General features: G+C 50.3%; 1 protein-coding gene across 3 annotated transcripts; it reads left to right on the top strand.

The window, feature by feature from the left end:
• Positions 1–250: 250 nt before the first annotated feature.
• RNF122 (ring finger protein 122) lies at positions 251–16521 on the top strand. 3 transcript variants are annotated; one of them, XM_022571179.2, is made up of 6 exons: positions 251–674; positions 7209–7365; positions 12780–12825; positions 13143–13184; positions 15069–15148; positions 15419–16521. In XM_022571179.2, the coding sequence occupies exons 1-6, from the start codon at positions 650–652 to the stop codon at positions 15531–15533; spliced, it is 465 nt and encodes a 154-aa protein (XP_022426887.1). In that variant the 5' UTR covers positions 251–649; the 3' UTR covers positions 15534–16521. The 3 variants fall into 3 exon arrangements, with proteins under 3 accessions (XP_022426887.1, XP_022426886.1, XP_089759880.1); XM_022571178.2 differs by having other exon boundaries at positions 252–674; positions 15066–15148; XM_089903754.1 differs by lacking the exons at positions 251–674; positions 7209–7365 and adding an exon at positions 7392–8860 and having other exon boundaries at positions 15066–15148.
• The last annotated feature ends 595 nt before the right edge of the window (positions 16522–17116 follow it).

Raw genomic sequence — 17116 nt, 5'->3', positions numbered from 1 at the left:
GCTGCTCCGGCCAGCCCACCGCGCCGCGCGCTTCTCTCTCAAGTATCCCAAGGACTGGGAAGCTGAAGTGGGGAGGCGCCCGAGGAGCAAAGATGCTCCCCACCCTCCGATCCGGGCAGACCTGCAAATAATGCCCGGGGACCAGAGGAAGGCTCCCATTGGCCAGAGGGCGGGTGACGGCAAGGGGGCGGAGTTTCCCGGGGCAGGGGGCTGGGGAGTATAAGGGAGGGGGGCGTGCGCGCACCGTGTCAGTTTCGAAGTCCCTGGCTTCTACCTTCTGCGACCAGGCAACTGGATCGCGCCTCGGGCTAAGGCTTTTCCCTCCTCTGCCGACCGGGCGCCTCCACCCGGCCCTGCGGCGCCCCGCAGCTCCCCGCCCCCGACCAGCCCCGGGGCCCTTCCTGCTTTTCCTCCGCGGTGCTTTGATCCGGGGGCTCTTCTGTTTGTTTTCTCTTCTTTTCTCTTTGTTGCTCTAAAACCCACCTCGCCGAAGCCCCCCGCTGCGGAGGGAGTTCGACTTGCAGAGGAAGGCGGCTACCGCGCACCTCATCCACCCCTCCTGCGACCCCGCCAGCCGGCGCGCCCACCCCCCCTGCCAGACCCGCCGCCTGCGTTCGTTCGCCTGAGGAAGCCAGCCGAGAGTTCATTGATGCACCCATTCCAGTGGTGTAACGGTGAGTCCCGGGCCGGGAAGGCGAGGGGCGCGGAGCCGGCCGGAGACGCGGAGAGCGGGGCGCCAGGCTTCAGATCCGAGGGCTCGTTCTCCCTCTTGAGCCAAGTTTTTCCTGAAACGGGACCGGCGGGGAGGCGTCCTGGCGCCCGACTCTGCTCTGCACACCGCGGAATTTGGGGGGAAAAAAATATTCAGGTTTAACTCCAGGGCTGGGAAGGATCTCTTGAGCGGGCGGCGGGCGGGCGGGCGGGGGGGGGGGCGTGGGAGCCGAGGGGTTCCCGGCCTTTGTGTGGCGGCTTCGCACTCCTACCCCCTTCCCTTGGCTTTGTGCGCTCAAACTCTGTTCTTTGTTGTGGTTGTCGGAGAATTAAATCCGCGCTCGGGCTCGGATCTCCTAGAGGGAGCTCAAGTTCCTGGCCTGAAACTTTTCAGGCTATTTTAAATATGTATACAGTGCGGCGTGCGGGGTGGCGCGCCGGGGCGGCTTCCTCTGCGCCTTTGTTGGCTTCGCACGGGCGGCGGAGGGGGCTTTGTGACGGTGGAAGACGGCGGACTAATGAGCGTGGCTTTATTGGATTGATAAAGCCTTGCAGAGTTTTCGGCGCCCGGCTACCCTTGAGAGCAGGGCTTGCCTGGAGAGCTGTGCTCACGGGCCCCAAGGCCAGACTAGCTCCTGTGCCTCGGCGGTGGCCGCGCCTCCAGACCCGACCACCCCTCCCACCCCGGCCTGGGTGATGCTAAATTCATCCCACCTGAGGCTTTTAGCGGTTCAGGTGATGCATAGAGATTGGGCTTGGGTCTGGTTCCTCGCTCAGGCTACCTGAAGAGAGGGCCCTTCTGGGCGGGTCAGTTCAAAACTTCGGCTCCTAATACCCTCCAGTGGCCCTAGGATCTTGACTGCGTTGTTCTAAAGCTTGGAGACTTTCTGGTGAAAGGGGGGAGCGCAGCGGAGGCACTTCTGGTAAAAGGGGGAAGGGGACCGGGGGGACCCAAGCAGCTGGCTTTATCTCTCAGTAGGGTAGGCTGGCTAGTTAGGGGGGTGGGAATCCATTATTGAGAGCAGACTCTTGCCAGATCTTGCATTAATTATTTCAAGAGGCTTTTGTTTTAAGGCAGGGTTTGGGCAGCATGTGTATAAGGGGGCCCCCATCCCCCTCTTCCTCTTGCTGGTAGGATCTAATTTCCTGAAAATGAACCCAGCTGTGTGTGTGATAGGCAGCATTGCCTGAGTGGGGACGAGGGGGTGGGGTGAGGAAGGACGGTGCATCCCAGCATCTGGGAAAGATTCCTGTTGGCTGGGAAGGAGAAGCGTTTCCCAGATCCACTGGTCTTTCTTGGCCAGCCCTTCTCTTGACGTCACTCCAGCTCCCGGCCCGCTGCTCAGATACGAAACATTCTGATGTCAAGGCTTTCTTTCATAGGTCGGGGGAAACAATGGAACAGACTTCAGGAGAAGAACCAAGGTGGCCGTCACTAACACTAGCCTTTCTTCTGGGCAGCCCCCTTTCCTGTGAGGGTTTAGACCAGCAGAGGACTTGCTGCTTTATCTTTTCACTTCTTTTTTTTTTTAATTTATTTGATTTTTATTGAAGTATAGTTGATTTACAGTGTTGTGTTTCTTTTCACTTCTTTTTTTTTCAATTTTTTTTGTTTACTGAAGTGTAGCTGATTTACAATGTTGTGTCCATCTCTGCTGTACAGCAAAGTGACTCAGTTATTACACATATAGATATTCTTTTTTTATATTCTTTGCCATTACGGTTTATCACAGGATACTGAATATAGTTCCCTGTTCTTGTCATTTCTTTGTTCTTTTTAAAATTAAAAAAATTTTTTTAAATTTATTTTTGGCTGCATTGGTTCTTCGTTGCTGCGTGCAGGCTTTCTCTAGTTGTGGTGCCCGGGCTTCTCATTGCGATGGCTTCTCTTGTTGCAGAGCACGGGCTCTAAGCTCGCGGGCTCTACAGTGCAGGCTCAGTAGTTGTGGCTCGCAGGCTCAGTAGTTGTGGCGCACGGGCTTAGTTGCTCTGCGACATGTGGGATCTTCCGGGAGCAGGGCTCAAACCCGTGTCCCCTGCACTGGCAGGTGGATTCTTAACCACTACGCCACCAGGGAAATCCCTCTTGTCACTTCTTAAAGTGACAGAGAGATGAGTTTTCTGACTCCAGTGAAGAAGCAGTCCTTCTCCGCACACCTTTGTGAAAAATATCTAAAGCCCCCTTTTTCCTGGGGTTGGTATTCTGTCCTTATAAGTTTAGAGGAAAAACTACTCCACTGTCAGGTTTTAGCCCAAGGTATACTTTTCTCACTTCTTTTTAATCAGAATGCAAGCAAATGGACCATCTCTTCTCAGCTATGAAGCTCTTCTCCCCCATACTTCTTTATCACAGAAAGTCCCAAACTCACTGACTCAATCCTGGAGCCCCAGGGGAAGCTTCTCTCAGCAAGATAACATGGTCAAGATAAACTGATAAAGTGCTGAGGCCAGAGTGCCTCCAGAGTGAATACATGTAAACCCTCTGCATTCGCTATGGCCATTGCTGTGCAAGTTCCCAGAACAGGGAACCCAGTGAAGTTCTTTGGGACCCTAAAGATGCCGGGATCCAGCTCGTGGAGAGCAAAGGCAGGTTGAGGGTTAGACCCCCTTACGGCATCAACAATTGATGAGACAGTGTTAGGGAGATGTGCCTGGTGGGGAAGAAGGCCTCTTGGCATTGAGGACAGAGTTCCATGGAAGAGAAGCCGAAAGGCCCCTTTCCAGAGTAGACAGAAAACTGTCCCTCCCTGGCCAGTCCACCATAATGTCTTCGTGGAAAATTGATCTCTTTTGGCCCACAGAGATCAAATATTTAAGTGGAGGGTGAAGGAGTGGTGAAAACTTTCTAACCCAAGCTGGAGGCTCAGAAGCAAAGGCTGGACAAAGTTTAGTAGCTCATTAATTTTTTTCCATCTTTAACCAAAAAGTCTTTTCAGGATAAGAACTACTTTTACTTTTTGTTTCCCCACAGTGTCTAGGTCGGTGTATAAATCAAGCCAGCAGCAGTACTTGTTGGTTGACTGGTCATCTGTTAGCTGAGGGCAGTTTCTGGGCAATTTTCCCAAACTTCAGTCTCCTTACTTTGAAGTGGGAGCTTTTGCCAAGATGACCAGATCGTCTTGAGAAAAATCACGAGTTATTTATCTGTTAACCAGTTATTGAAAACACGCCAAGCACGAGGGTAGGCACTGGAGAATGTACAGAAGTCCACTTTGCTGTCCTCAGACCCAGGAGCACTCAGGCTTGTTAGAATCCCTCATCTCTGATCTCAGGATTGTACATAAACACACCTCTACCACGGGCCTCACTTTGTATGATGAAAACCTTTGTGTCTGTCTTCTTCCCTAGACGATAAAATCATCTTGTCTTTCTTCTTTGCTTTTTTATCTTCAGTGTCTGTTGTGGTACTTGTCATGTAATCACTGCTTAATGCAACATAGATGGTTACGGAGTGTGCCAGAGCTGGAACACGTGATACAGGCTGTGGGCACTATAGATTTCGGGGTGGGGAGTCCCTGGAATATCACAAAGACCAGGTTTGGGGGACTTTGGGGAAGGAGAGGGAGTTTCAGGCAGAGAAAGCTTCATGAACAAAGGTGTGGAGGCAGGTGAAGATAGAGATGGGCAAGAATTAGAGAGGAGGCTGGCCCACCTGGGGTGATGCTGGAGGATACTGAGTCGGGGAGGTAAAGAGGGGACCCAACGCACACGTGTTTAGGAGGACTTGAAGCCAGTCATGAGTTTGGGAAATACATGCTAGAAACCAAGTGGAAGGAAATGTCACACATGTGGGCTAAATTAGAGGAGGGACTAGACATCAATTAATAGGCACTTGGAGTAGAATTGTGCTCCAAAGTCTGTCTGGAATAGAGACTTGGCAGTACAGTTGGCACACAATCTGAAAGAGGTTTGGAGGGGGAGGTTCATTATATCGATCACTAGATTGATCTCGGGGATGAAGAGGGCTGAGATGTATGAGGTCAAAGATGACTCCAGTCTTTCAAGCCAGTCTTTCTGCTGAGTTGGGGTTGCTTCGCTAATTACGGTGTAGGATTCCAAAGTGTATTAATGGTGATCTGTCTCCTAACCACGACGTCAGGAAAGTCCTTAAAACCCACATTGAGGGCTTGAGTCTAGAGAGGTTCACCCACCCCCGCACACCTCGCAGGATCTCAGTTCCTTGACCAGGTACTGAACCCGTGCCCTCGGCAGTGAAAGCATGGAGTCCTAACCACTGAACCACCAGGGAATTCCCCAGAGGGCTTTGAAGCCAGGCTTTCTTAGCTGTTTGACTGTACACACATTGTTTAATGATGATTGAGTCTTTTTTCCCCATGGTGGGGTGGGGAGTAACATTTCACAGTGGCCTTATTACAAAGGTCAAGTTATAGCTTGAGAATGTGCTTGGATGATAGCAGGTGTATGGTAAAGTCTAACCTTCTTGTCCCAGCACTTTCTGAAATCCAAGAGTTTGAGGCTTACCTTTCGGATCATTGATAGTTTTTGCCTGCAAACAGGAAAAAACACTCAACTGGCTTGTGGTTAAATCCTATCTTTTTTTTTTTTCTTTGTAAACATGATAGAAAATTTACTAATTCTCAGAACCAGCAGTCCCAAGATAGTGGCTCTAGGATTGCTTAATCCAGCAACTCAACTGACAACATCTTTCTTCTTTCCTTGTCCTCTCTGCCACCAGCTTGATATTGAACTTCTCTCTTTCCAGCTATAACTTGGCTGCCACCCTTCCAGGTGTTTTGGGGGATGTGACCCGCCCCGCCCCCACCCCCCACCAAAAAAAGAAAGAAAATCTTGTCTTTTCCAACAGATCTGCTCTTTGTTTCTTCAGCCAGAACTCTGTCACATACCTACCCCAAAACCAAACCCCTGGCAAGGGCAAGGTGATTACCACCTTTGGACCAATCAGGATTTAGCCCTGAGTCATGTGAGAAAGGGAAGCATCCAGTGGCCACCAGTGCTTCCCAAGCTGAAGGGACCTTGTTAAACTGTAATAGATTCTGATTCATTTCAGTGGGGGTGGGCCCGAGAGTCTGCATTTCTGATGAGCTCTGGGGATGCCACTGCCATTAGGGGACTGCACGGCGAGGCTTTGAGTAGAAAGGGGGAAGGTGGCCAGTAAAAGTTAGCTGTAGCTCCTTGCCCTCACCCCCCACCCCCCCCCCACCCCCCCCACCCCCGTGCCTTTCTGGAATGCTGGCCCAGCCTCAGAGTGAGCAATTTCTATTCTGGCCCTGGTGCAGTTTGGCTTCTGGAGCAGGTAGCTTAATAATGACAAATGACCTTTGCAACTGCACTTTGTAATTTACAAAGCGTATTTCTTACACCATCGTTTTCTGTACTCTTGCACATTGCTTGTTTTCCTGTGACAAAGTGGAGCTTAGCGAGGTAATTTCCTAAAGGTCACATAGCTAGGGAGAGGTGGGATTGGAGCCCAAGTGTACCTTTCCTCACCTAAGGCTCTTCATTTTCCTACTGCACTGCATAGGCTTCTCCCTGATGGAAGTGAGTTTTCCATTTTCCGCCCATTGCCTGAATCCTTGATCCCCTAGATGGGGATGCTGGTTTAAGTACTGTGTGTATGATCCCATTTCGTAGATTGGTTAAATAATTTACCCAAGATCATGTAGCTAGTAAGTGTTGGAACTAGGGTACAGATATAAGCCCCTGGAATGTAAATTGGTGCAGCCACTACGGAAAACAGTATGGAGGTTCCTTAAAAAACTAAAAATAGCTATATGATCCAGCAATCCCACTCCTGGACATATATCTGGAGAAAACTCTAATTCGAAAAGATACATGCACCCTAATGTTCACAGCAGCAGTGCTTACAATAGCCAAGGCATGGAAGCAACCCAAGTGTCCATCCACAGATGAATGGATATCAAGATGTGGTATATATACATAATGGATATCACTCAGCCATAAAAAAGAATGAAATAATGCTATTTGCAGCAACATGGATGGACCTAGAGATGATCATACTAAGTGAAGTAAGTCAGAGAAAGACAAATATCCTATGACATCACCTGTATGTGGAATCTAAAATATGATACAAGTGAACTTATTTACAAAACAGAAACAGACTCACAGACATAGAAAACAAACTTATGGTTACCAAAGGGGAGAGGGAATCAGGGAAGGGTAAATTAGGAGTTTGGGATTAACAGATACAAACTACTGTATATAAAATAGATAAACAACAAGCACCTACTGTATAGCACAGGGAACTATATTCAATATTCTGTAATAAACCATCACGGAAAAGAATATGAAAAAGTATATATACATGTATAACCGAATCACTTTGCTGTACACCAGCAACTAACACAACATTGTAAATCAACTAGACTCCAATTAAAAAAAAAAGTAACCCCCCGAGTCAGAGGTTTGCCATTTCTCCCTGCATCCTTGCTCACACAGAGTGGCCCCAGTGGTAAATTTCCCACTGTCGTAATACTTTCCCTCCCCGTTCTTTGCAGGGTGTTTCTGCGGCCTGGGACTGGTGAGCACCAACAAGTCCTGCTCGATGCCACCCATCAGTTTCCAGGACCTTCCCCTCAACATCTACATGGTCATCTTCGGCACGGGCATCTTCGTCTTCATGCTCAGCCTCATCTTCTGCTGCTATTTCATCAGGTGGGCGACTTGCTGGCTGATCTGGGCTTGGGGGAGTCTAGGAGGCAGCGGCCGTGGCTCGGGTGAGCTGAGTGAGGCTCCAGTCACAGAGTCACCAGCCTCCAGCCAGGTCAGCTGCTTTGAGGACAGGACTTGGTCCTGCCCTTGGCTGGGCCCCTGAGGCCTGGTGTTTCTATTTACGTCAGCCTGTCAAGTTGTCGGAGAGCCTATAAGGTCAGCATGGGTCGGGGCTGCGTTCCCACCCTTTGGCCAGTTGTTCTCAGGTTGCCTAGAATGACCGTCCAGGTAATATCATCAGTGGTCCCTAGCTGTCTCTCTCCGCCCATTCACACTCTCTGGATGGCCAGGGATGGGAGGCATCATTACACCAATGTCATGATCCTCTGCCCTCCTGGGAAGTCCTGCTGTCATCCCTCCAGATGCTAATATTAGCAAGCTGGTGTCTGCAGAGCCGCTTATTTGTTCTGCCTTGTGAGCTCTTATGTTTGAGAGGGGAAAAAACCGAAAACCATCCCTTCTTGAGCGTGGCCGTGCTAGCCAAGCTCCAGAAACTGTTTTTTTCACTTGCAGACAAGGGAACTCGTGGCTGTTTTCTATCAAAAATGTGGGGCAGGGGAAAAAAAAAAAAATGTGGGGCATGCCTGGTATTCAGAGTGGAAAATACAGTAGTGTTTCTGACTAGGGTGCCCTGTGGGTATTAACAATTCCTCATTGTATGGGACTGTCTTGTGCTTTGGGGAACACTGGACACCCCTGACCATTAGAATGTGCTAATGGTCCTGAGAGCCATTGTGATAACCAAGCCACACAACCCCCCATACACAAACACGTGATCACCCAACGCCTGGGTAGACGGATGTCAGCTGGGTCTAGGCTGGTGTCTGATCAAATCACCTAAGAAGATTAAATTAAGATGAAGGAAAAAGGAGTTCCTGTTCCCCACTGAGATGTCCCAGTGGGTTTGAGTGCTTCACCTGGCAGGAGGCTGGGGGAAAGTAGATACTTGTCCAGATTCCTAGGGCTGGAGGAGCTCCCTCTTAAGAAGGGGAGGTGCCCGTGGGCCCTGCTCTCTTGTGCTCCCCGTCCATACCTTGGGCTCCTTCTTTCTCAGGACTTTAAAAAGTCCCCGGGACTGGAATTTTCCACTTACCAGTCTTTGCAGAAGAGGTAGAGTTTAAATTTTGCATCTAATTAGTAAGTGAGGGTAGATTTCCCATATCTCACCACCCCTCCCCTTTCCCCAAGCCTAAGTTTTCTTCTGCAGACTCTTTCGTCTTCCTGACCACCAACCACTGCGCTCTCCCCATATGAAGCAATTTATACAACTCCCCAGAGACGGAAGATGGAGACATAGCAAAGATTTTTGTGTGACGCTGGCAGGAGGCTGTAAAACCAACTCTGTTTGGCCCCTGCACACACACACACGCAGAGGCACACCCATGTCAGGCTGCAAACGTGGTCAAGAGAAGAAAATCTACAAAATTACTCTGAGCCAGTATGTGGGTGACCGGGCTTCATTTCCCGATGGTGCCACTGATAGGTGTGATCTTAGGGTTTTAGCTACTCTCTACTAGGTACCTTCTTTGTGCCAGGCATCATGGTCAGCATTTTGTAAAACATTTAGCTTACTTAGTCCTCAGAACTTGCCTCCAGTTTCGGTATCAGCCTGCTTCTGCTTCATAAATGAGGAAATGCATATGCTCAGACAGTAACAGATCTGCCGACGGTCCTATATCCAGGAAGATGGAGAGGTGAGCTAGTCTGATGACAGTTAGGGAGAGTCTTTCAGATTCTAGATGTTGGTCTTCTCCGATTCCTCTTCCTTGAATGGGAACAGCTGTGGCATCCATGGCCGCTGCCTTGCAGCTAGAGATCGTGGTCCTGCAGAAGGACGGGCTGGGAGCTCTGGGTATGGCTGATTTATTTTTTGTTTGGCTGGAGTTAAAGAACAGAGCTGCAACCACATGATACCAGAAGCTTTCCGCACTGCGGGGCTGCTTGGCGCCACCTGTTCCTCCTGCAGTAATCTGCCCCTTTGCCACCCTGCCCTGTGTCCTGCAGTCTGCCCGAAGCCAGTTTGTCCCTGGCTTGCTGGCATGTGGCAGCCTGGGAGTGTCTATATATAGAAAGACACACAAGCACAGAAGCCACTTCCTCTCCCTGCTTCTCGGTTTCCTCCTCAGCCAAAATAGGCCCGTGACCCCCCTCCTGACCTGGTGAGCTCATCGGCCAAGGCCAGCCTCTGCTCCCCCTCTCTCTGTCTCCCTGACTCCCATCCCCCGACCGCGGGAGCTGATCTCTGCCCTACACAGGATGGAGGGGCCCGTGAAGTACAACTGGGCAGGAAAGGAACCATTATTTTCGGGACCTGGCTGCATTGTTTGTTGCAAAAGGGAAAAGCTGGGGAGAGCCCACTGGCAGCGGCTAGAAATGGTCTCATTGAATTCAGGGTATTTTTAGTTGCTTTGCTCACCCAACAGCTGAGAAGGCCACCTGTCCAGAGTTGTTGGCACTCCATCCCCTGCTGGGATGGCCCAGGATCTCTGCTTTTTGCTTTGTTTCCCTTGCAACCCTTTTGGCCCCATTTCATCACAATCTATACCTTCCTGACGTGGAAATCTACATGCAGAGTGAATATAGAATGTGGCTCTGAAGCGCTTGACTGTTCCAAGAGATAGTCTTAGGCTCTAAGAGTCAGGCTTTTGGAGGATCCTCAGGTGAGACCATTTAAGGGAGCTAGGCAGATGGAAGGGCCGAGGGTGGAGAAGGAGGGCACCCCAGGCACCCTACGACACAGCAAGCAGAAAGGCCCTGCACGTACTCTGTAAGTGTAGCCATGTTGCAGGCGAGGCAGGCAAGGCTTAAGAGATGGACAACCCCTCGTTCTGAGTCAGGAAGCAACTCCTCACCACTTCCTTATTTACTCTGTACATACCTCCTAGCAGAGCGGCAGCGTCTCCCTCAGAAGGCGGCTGTGAGCACCCCGGCGATGAGATCACTTTCTTTCTTCCCCAGATTAAGCCAGTATCAGGCAGGTCGCACTTGATCATTTAAGCTTTGGGTACATCCTTCCCCGCCCCTCTCATTTGGAAGTGGGGACACAGTGTATATATGAAAGTAGTACAAAGGTAAGGGTGGGGGCTTCCCTGGTGGCACAGTGGTTGAGAGTCCGCCTGCCGATGCAGGGGACGCGGGTTCGTGCATCCCCCTGGTCCGGGAGGATCCCACGTGCCGCGGAGCGGCTGGGCCCGTGAGCCATGGCCGCTGAGCCTGTGCGTCTGGAGCCTGTGCTCCGCAATGGGAGAGGCCACAACAGTGAGAGGCCCGTGCAAAAAAAAAAAAAAAAAAAGGGAAGGGTGGAACGGTGCAAGCCCTGTTTAGGCCCTTAGCCCAACCCTCCAATGACCAGAAACTGTCCGATGCCACCTTCAGACCAAGGCAGGGGAACACCTGCCCCACCTGTCCCCTGACCTCCTGTTAGGAGCCATGGAGGTGGCGGCAGCCCGATCTTAACCTGTCCCCTGGCTGTGCATCAGATACGGCTCTTCCAGACCTTCTGCACCCCCCTCCGCTCTGGTTCCAGCATCTCGGTGTTGCTCTTGGGGCGTCTTACCTCGCTCCCTTCGACTGAGGCTCGTGATTGGAGATTCCCTGCCTCTAACTCAGGCCAGCAATCTTTTTCTGCAAAAGGCCAGATATTATAGGTTTTGCGGGTCATACGATCTCTGTCTGAACCACCCAGCCCTACCTTGCAGAAGCAGCCATAGATGGTACATAAGCTATTGGGTTGGCCAAAAAAAGATCGTTCAGGTTTTTCCATAAGATGTTGTAGAAACCCCCGAATGAACTTTTGGGCCAATCCAATATAACGTGGCTCTGCCCCAGTAAAATTTTATAGGCATTGAACTTGAGTTTCATATAATTTTAACATGGCATGAAATATTCTTTTGATTCCTGCTTTCAGCCATTTAAGAATAAGTACCGTTCTTAGCTTCTAGGCCCTATGAAAAAAGCAGTCAGCTGGATTTGGCTCTCAGGAGGCCGTGGTTTGCTACCCCTATCCTACCTAACCTGGTGGTTTTCTCAGGTTTCCTTCCAATAACACAGCTCTTTGGTAGAAATGATCCGTGGGAGAGAAAGCCCCATCTAGTTCCCAAGTACAGGAGGACATAGAGCTCCCTGCGTAATTCAGAAGGTTTCCCTCACTGAAAATAAAACAGGAAAAAAAATATAATAATTATGATCAATGTGTGATCATGGTCCTAGCCAGTGAGCCATTCAGAGTCGGAGGCTTGTTGATGAAAGGGCGTTTCCCAAAACCATCTCATATCCTCAGGACCATGGTATGTGCCACCTAATTGGTGAAGCAGGCCACAGTGTGTGCTGAAGAGCTCGGCCTCTGTCATCAGATCGACTTTGATTCAAATCCAGACTCTGCTGCCAGCCAGCTCTGGCATTTGGGCAAGTTACTTAACTTCTTTGGACGCCGTGTTCCTCATCCGCAAAAAGGGACGCCTCTCCCTCTGGAAGTTGTTTGGAATTGGTGCAGACATGAGGCGTTGCAAATCCTCCATCACAATTGTGCTCCTGCCATTAGTAACGGCGTGTTCTGGCCATTGTGTTTTGGCCATTGAGAGTCCAGTTGTATGCGGGCCACCAGCTTGAAACAAAAAGAGGAAAACAAAGAAGGAATTGCCTGTGTTGGCCTGGCGCTGTGAAGTGGGGCAGGCGTGTGCTCTGGTTCCAGAATACTTGTGTTCTCTGAGTGGAAAATTCCCCAGGCTCAACAGACTTTATCCTGCTCCCCTGGCTTGGTGGAAATGTCCTCCTTAAGAATATCTAACTTCTGGGAATTCCCTCGTGGTCCAGTGATTAGGACGCCATGCTTTCACTGCCGAGGGCGTGGGTTCAGTCCCTGATCAGGGAACTGAGATCCTGCAAGCTGCGTGGCACGGCCAAAAAAAAAAAAATCTTACTTCCATACAGTCAGCAAGCAGATGGTTGACCTGTATATTTGGGGAGCCTGAAGGAAGTGACCTACCAGAGACAGCAGGGAGGGCGAATGAACTATGGGTTGGCCAAAAAGTTCGTTCGGGTTTCTCATCGCATCATATGGAAAAACCCGAACGAACTTTTTGGCCAACTCAGGATTAGGGTGCTCTGCAGAGACGCCCCCAATCTGGGGGAGCTGGTAGTGAGTTTTGAGGCAGTTGAACCTGAGTAAGAGTCTTGAGTCCTTAACCCACTCTGGTGACCTGCAGAGGGTCCCGTGCATACTCCATGTGTCTATGGGAAGCACACCTCCCCACCCCCAGAAGGACGCCCCAAGCAGCCAGCCGGCCTCTCCTGCTCTGAATGGCTGTTTGTGCAAAGACATAATGATCTCTTCTCTCCCCTCTTTCTTGCTTCCCCAGCAAACTCCGGAACCAGGCACAGAGCGAACGATACGGATATAAAGAGGTAAATAAAGTCTACGTGTTGCCCCGAGACCTCATCCACTATTAGCCCTGCTTGGGGAGGGGGTGTGGGGAGAGAGCAGGTTTAAGCTGGCCTGGCCTCCCCCTTGGCCTCACCTCTGGTCCCCTCTGAGGCTAACTCCTTTCCCCGTCCTCAAGTTTGGCTGGGCCCAGGCAGGGCCCAAACCCCTCCTCCTTCACGGGAGGGTCACGGGGGCACTCCTGTGTGGGGCCAAAGACTCACTCCCTTCCTTGGCAGCTATACCACCTGGCCCCTGTGTTTGGTTGCTTCTGATACCAGGCCTCCACTTTTTTCCCCAGGTGGTGCTTAAAGGTGATGCCAAGAAGTTACAGTTATATGGGGTGAGTGCATTGGGACAGGTCGCGGGAGTGCCCGGCGGGTAAGGCAAACCTTCTCCAGCAACCTCAGCCTGACCTTTTCAGGAACCTTCTTAGTCCCTGCCTTCCTATTTCCTTGGGCCAAATAAAACTCATCCCAGGAGGTGATCAATATGCAGAATCCGTTATGTCTGGAACTGAACCAGCGCAGGCAGAAAACAAAAGGATCACAAAAGGGTTTGGATACATGGTGTGACCCACGGCCCCAGGAAGCCCACTAGGCATAATCTTAATGGGGAAGACGGTAAGACCACTCCATGCCAGATTTCAGTGACTTTCCCCTGCTCAGACCCCAGGTCTTGGTCTGAAAGAGGTTAACTTTGTGTATGCTCTGGTGACTGTGGATCTGATGCGTGTGTCCAGCCCTGAGGTTCTTCCCTGTTTCCCTCCATTCCCCTCCCCTCCCGCATCACACCCACTCCCTGGGGCCCCTCAACTCTGACTCATTTAGGACTACACCATTTCCTCTTCCTTTCCCACCTATGCCTTTGGGGTCACCTAACTCATTTCCCAAGACTTCCTTCCATAACCATGGACACTCCTGCAGAGAGCGTGTGTGTGGTCGTCTGAGTGGGGAGGATCACAGGTCTCACTACACACAAGACTCTACCTGGACATGGCCTCATTTCATCCCTCTTTTTGGGGTCCACTGTCATGATGTCCACAAGTTCCAATGTTTCTTTAGCTCTCCTCCAGAAGAGTAATTCAGGTGGGATTGAAGGGGTTATAATGGGATGTAAGGCTGGATTTAAAGAATGTAAACCAGGGCTTCCCTGGTGGCGCAGTGGTAGAGAGTCCGCCTGCCGATGCAGGGGACATGGGTTCGTGCCCTGGTCCGGGAAGATCCCACATGCCGCGGAGCAGCTGGGCCCATGAGCCACGGCCGCTGAGCCTGCGTGTCCGGAGCCTGTGCTCCGCAACGGGAGAGGCCACAACAGTGAGAGGCCCGCGTACCGCAAAAAAAGAATGTAAACCATACACCAGATCCCCCTCCTTTAGTTATTGATAAGTGCCCCCTCACCAAAGGTCCTAGGCTAGAAAGGGTTAAAAATCATAACTACTCAGCCATAAAAAAGAATGAAATAATGCTCTTTACAGCAACGTGGGTGGACGTAGAGATTATCCTCCTAAATGAGGTAAGTCAGAAAGAGAAAGAGAAACACCATGTGATATCACTTATAAGTGGAATCTAAAATATGACACAAATGAACCTATCTACAAAACAGAAACAGATTCACAGACAAAGAACAGACCTGTGCTTGCCAAGGGGAGGGCGGGTAGGGGAGGGATGGATTGGGAGCTTGGGATTAGCAGGTGCAAAGAATGGATAAACAACAAGGTCCTATTGTATAGCACAGGGAACTATTATATTCAATATCCTATAATAATATAATAATAATTGGAAAAGAATATGAAAAAACATAATATGTATAACTGAGTCACTTTGCTGTACAACAGAAATTAACACAACATTGTAATTCAACTATACTTCAGTTTAAATATATAAAAAAAAAAAGGTTCCTCTATAACAGCACTGCCCAGTGGAAATCTGAAGATAGAAAATGCTCTCTATCTGACCATCCGGTGTGGGGACCACTTGCCACTTCTCAGCTGTTGAGCACTTGAAATGTGGCTAGTGTGACTGAGGAACTAAATGTTGAATTTCAGCTTATTTGGGTCGACTTAAATCTAAAGCAGTCCCCTGTGGTTCATGGCTACCGCCCTGTCAGGGTGACTTCTCTCTTGGGTGGATGTTCTCTCTTGGAGGATGAGGTGCTGGGTATTCAGGATGGAGGAGTGAGGCTCTCCCCCATCTCTTATCACACGGCCCCTTTCTTCCCACAGCAGACCTGTGCAGTCTGTCTGGAAGACTTCAAGGGGAAGGATGAGCTGGGTGTGCTCTCATGCCAACACACCTTTCACCGCAAGTAAGTGTCCACAGTGGATATGTGTGTCCCGGGGTGGCTTTGAAAGAACTAAGCAGGGAGCATCTTCCAGAGCCTCCAATCCCGACCCCTCCCATCTACCCTTTGCCGGTGATGCCCTTCATCCTGTCTGGACACCAAGCAAGCCAGAGGGGTTAGACCGGGTTGAGAATAGAAAGGTTCTTGTCCTGAGAAGCAGCTGGGCTCTATGAAAAGACAGCTGGAGCAGATTGGTATCTTCTTAGGGAAAAACAGGTCGTCTCTTGCCTGCAGGTGTCTGGTGAAGTGGCTGGAAGTACGCTGTGTCTGCCCCATGTGTAACAAGCCCATTGCTGGCCCCTCAGAGGCCACCCAGAGCATCGGGATCCTATTGGATGAGCTGGTGTGAGTGCTGCCTCCATACCAAGGCCTGGAGAAGACCTCTAGCCTCACGGGTGCCTGGTCCTTCCGCGAAGCCGCAGTGAACAAGACTGTTGGGTGGTGATGGGCATGCTCACCTGGAGGGGCGGGGGTGCCAGGCTGGTCTTCCAGCCTCAGGGTGAGACTAGACTTGCCCACCTCTCTGCTTCCTGAAGCCTGCTTCCCTGCTACTCAGTTCTGATGGTCTTGCCCATCAGGACCACTGTCTGGTACTGGACTATCTGCCCGCCTTGTCCCTGCTCTGGGAAAAGAAATCCATTCCTATTTGGCCAAGAACTTAGAGCACACCCCCTTGAGGGTTCCGCTGAGGAGGACAAGCTGCCCTGACCTAGAAGAAGGACTGAGATGGGCTCTGCCCCACCTGTGACCTCCCCACTCTTTCCAGAGGAAGGTTAGAAGGGAAGGAAGGAAAGATGGAGGAACCAAGTGCCTCCAGTGGAAGCGAGGGAGGCTCTGTAGGAAATGGGAAGAGCAGGGATGAACAGAAGAAAAGTCAATGTTTACATGGGACCTATGGAAACAAAGGCTGGCCGGCCGGCCTGCTGACTACAGAGGGGTAGAGGGCAGCCCCCTGCCCCTCCGAGATCTGAGGTGCTATCCGTTCCCTGTTCCTCGGTTGATCTCAGAGCTTCCTATTCCGTGTTGGGGTTTGAGTATCCACCGCCCCAGAGGAAGGGCTTGGTCTACACCCAAAAGGATTCCCAGGGTTTTTTTCTAAAGGAGCAAAAAGGGGGCCTGGGGATGGGGGTGTCTGGATATTAAGGTCGCGGTGGACATCCTCTTCCCCTTTGTAAATAGTATTTTTATACTTCATCCTTACCATCTCAGGCTTTATACATGGAATCCCCCAAATGGAAGGGGTAGGGGTTTTCTGTTCCTCCCCCAAGTGGGTGAGGGTGGGAAAAAGGTATGTATTTAAAGCAAATTAAATTTAATAACAAGTTTCTCTAACCTTTTGCCTGTGGTTGTGGCTTGTGTCCATTGGCCCTTTTCTGCCAACAGAGGGAACAAGGTTCTCGAACTGCCTCTTCTCACTTTCCCATGCTCAGAGCAGACATACATGTGCACAAAGTTTCCTGATCCTTGACAAGAAGAATTCGTATTAATTATGACCTGTTCAGCATAGGTTAGGACTCACATCAATGTGCTTGAAGACCTGACTGAGCCAGGCTCATTCACATGATTTCTAGAATATTTTGAAAGAAAGCTCATGCAGCTGAGGTAGCATTCCAGCTACCAAGACTTGTCATTCATAGAATTCTCCTTGTAATTCAAGCCACTGAGCTCTTAACACAGGAAAGGTCCACATTGCTACCATGGAGGCTTGATTTCTTTCTCTGGTTACACTTTTTTTTTCTTACCCACTAGCTGACAATCACTGACTCATCCTACCCTGTGTACTACATCTAGAAGTACTGTTAACTTTTTATGCTCCCAGCTGCACTCTGATCTGGCACCCATGCCCTCCAACTGTGCTCTGTTGACGTCTTAAAGGGGTGCTGAGTTGATCGTGCGTTTGCAAAATGGACGGAGAGAGCCAGGAACAATTTT

The sequence above is a fragment of the Delphinapterus leucas genome, chromosome 21 (assembly GCF_059928025.1).
Source record: "Delphinapterus leucas isolate spDelLeu-1000000601 "Yukka" chromosome 21, BTC_Dleu_Yukka2, whole genome shotgun sequence".
NCBI lineage: Eukaryota > Metazoa > Chordata > Mammalia > Artiodactyla > Monodontidae > Delphinapterus > Delphinapterus leucas.
Note: the sequence above shows the minus strand (reverse complement) of the source record. Positions and strands in the feature narration are given on the sequence as shown.

Excerpts from the sequence above, each read along its gene's own strand:
- RNF122 (XM_089903754.1), top strand. The coding sequence starts at position 8,673 with ATGAAGCAATTTATACAACTCCCCAGAGACGGAAGATGGAGACATAGC. Across the intron at positions 8,861-12,779 it reads TACAAAATTACTCTGAGCCA|CAAACTCCGGAACCAGGCAC; the intron begins GTATGTGGGTGA and ends TTGCTTCCCCAG. Across the intron at positions 15,149-15,418 it reads CAACACACCTTTCACCGCAA|GTGTCTGGTGAAGTGGCTGG; the intron begins GTAAGTGTCCAC and ends TCTTGCCTGCAG.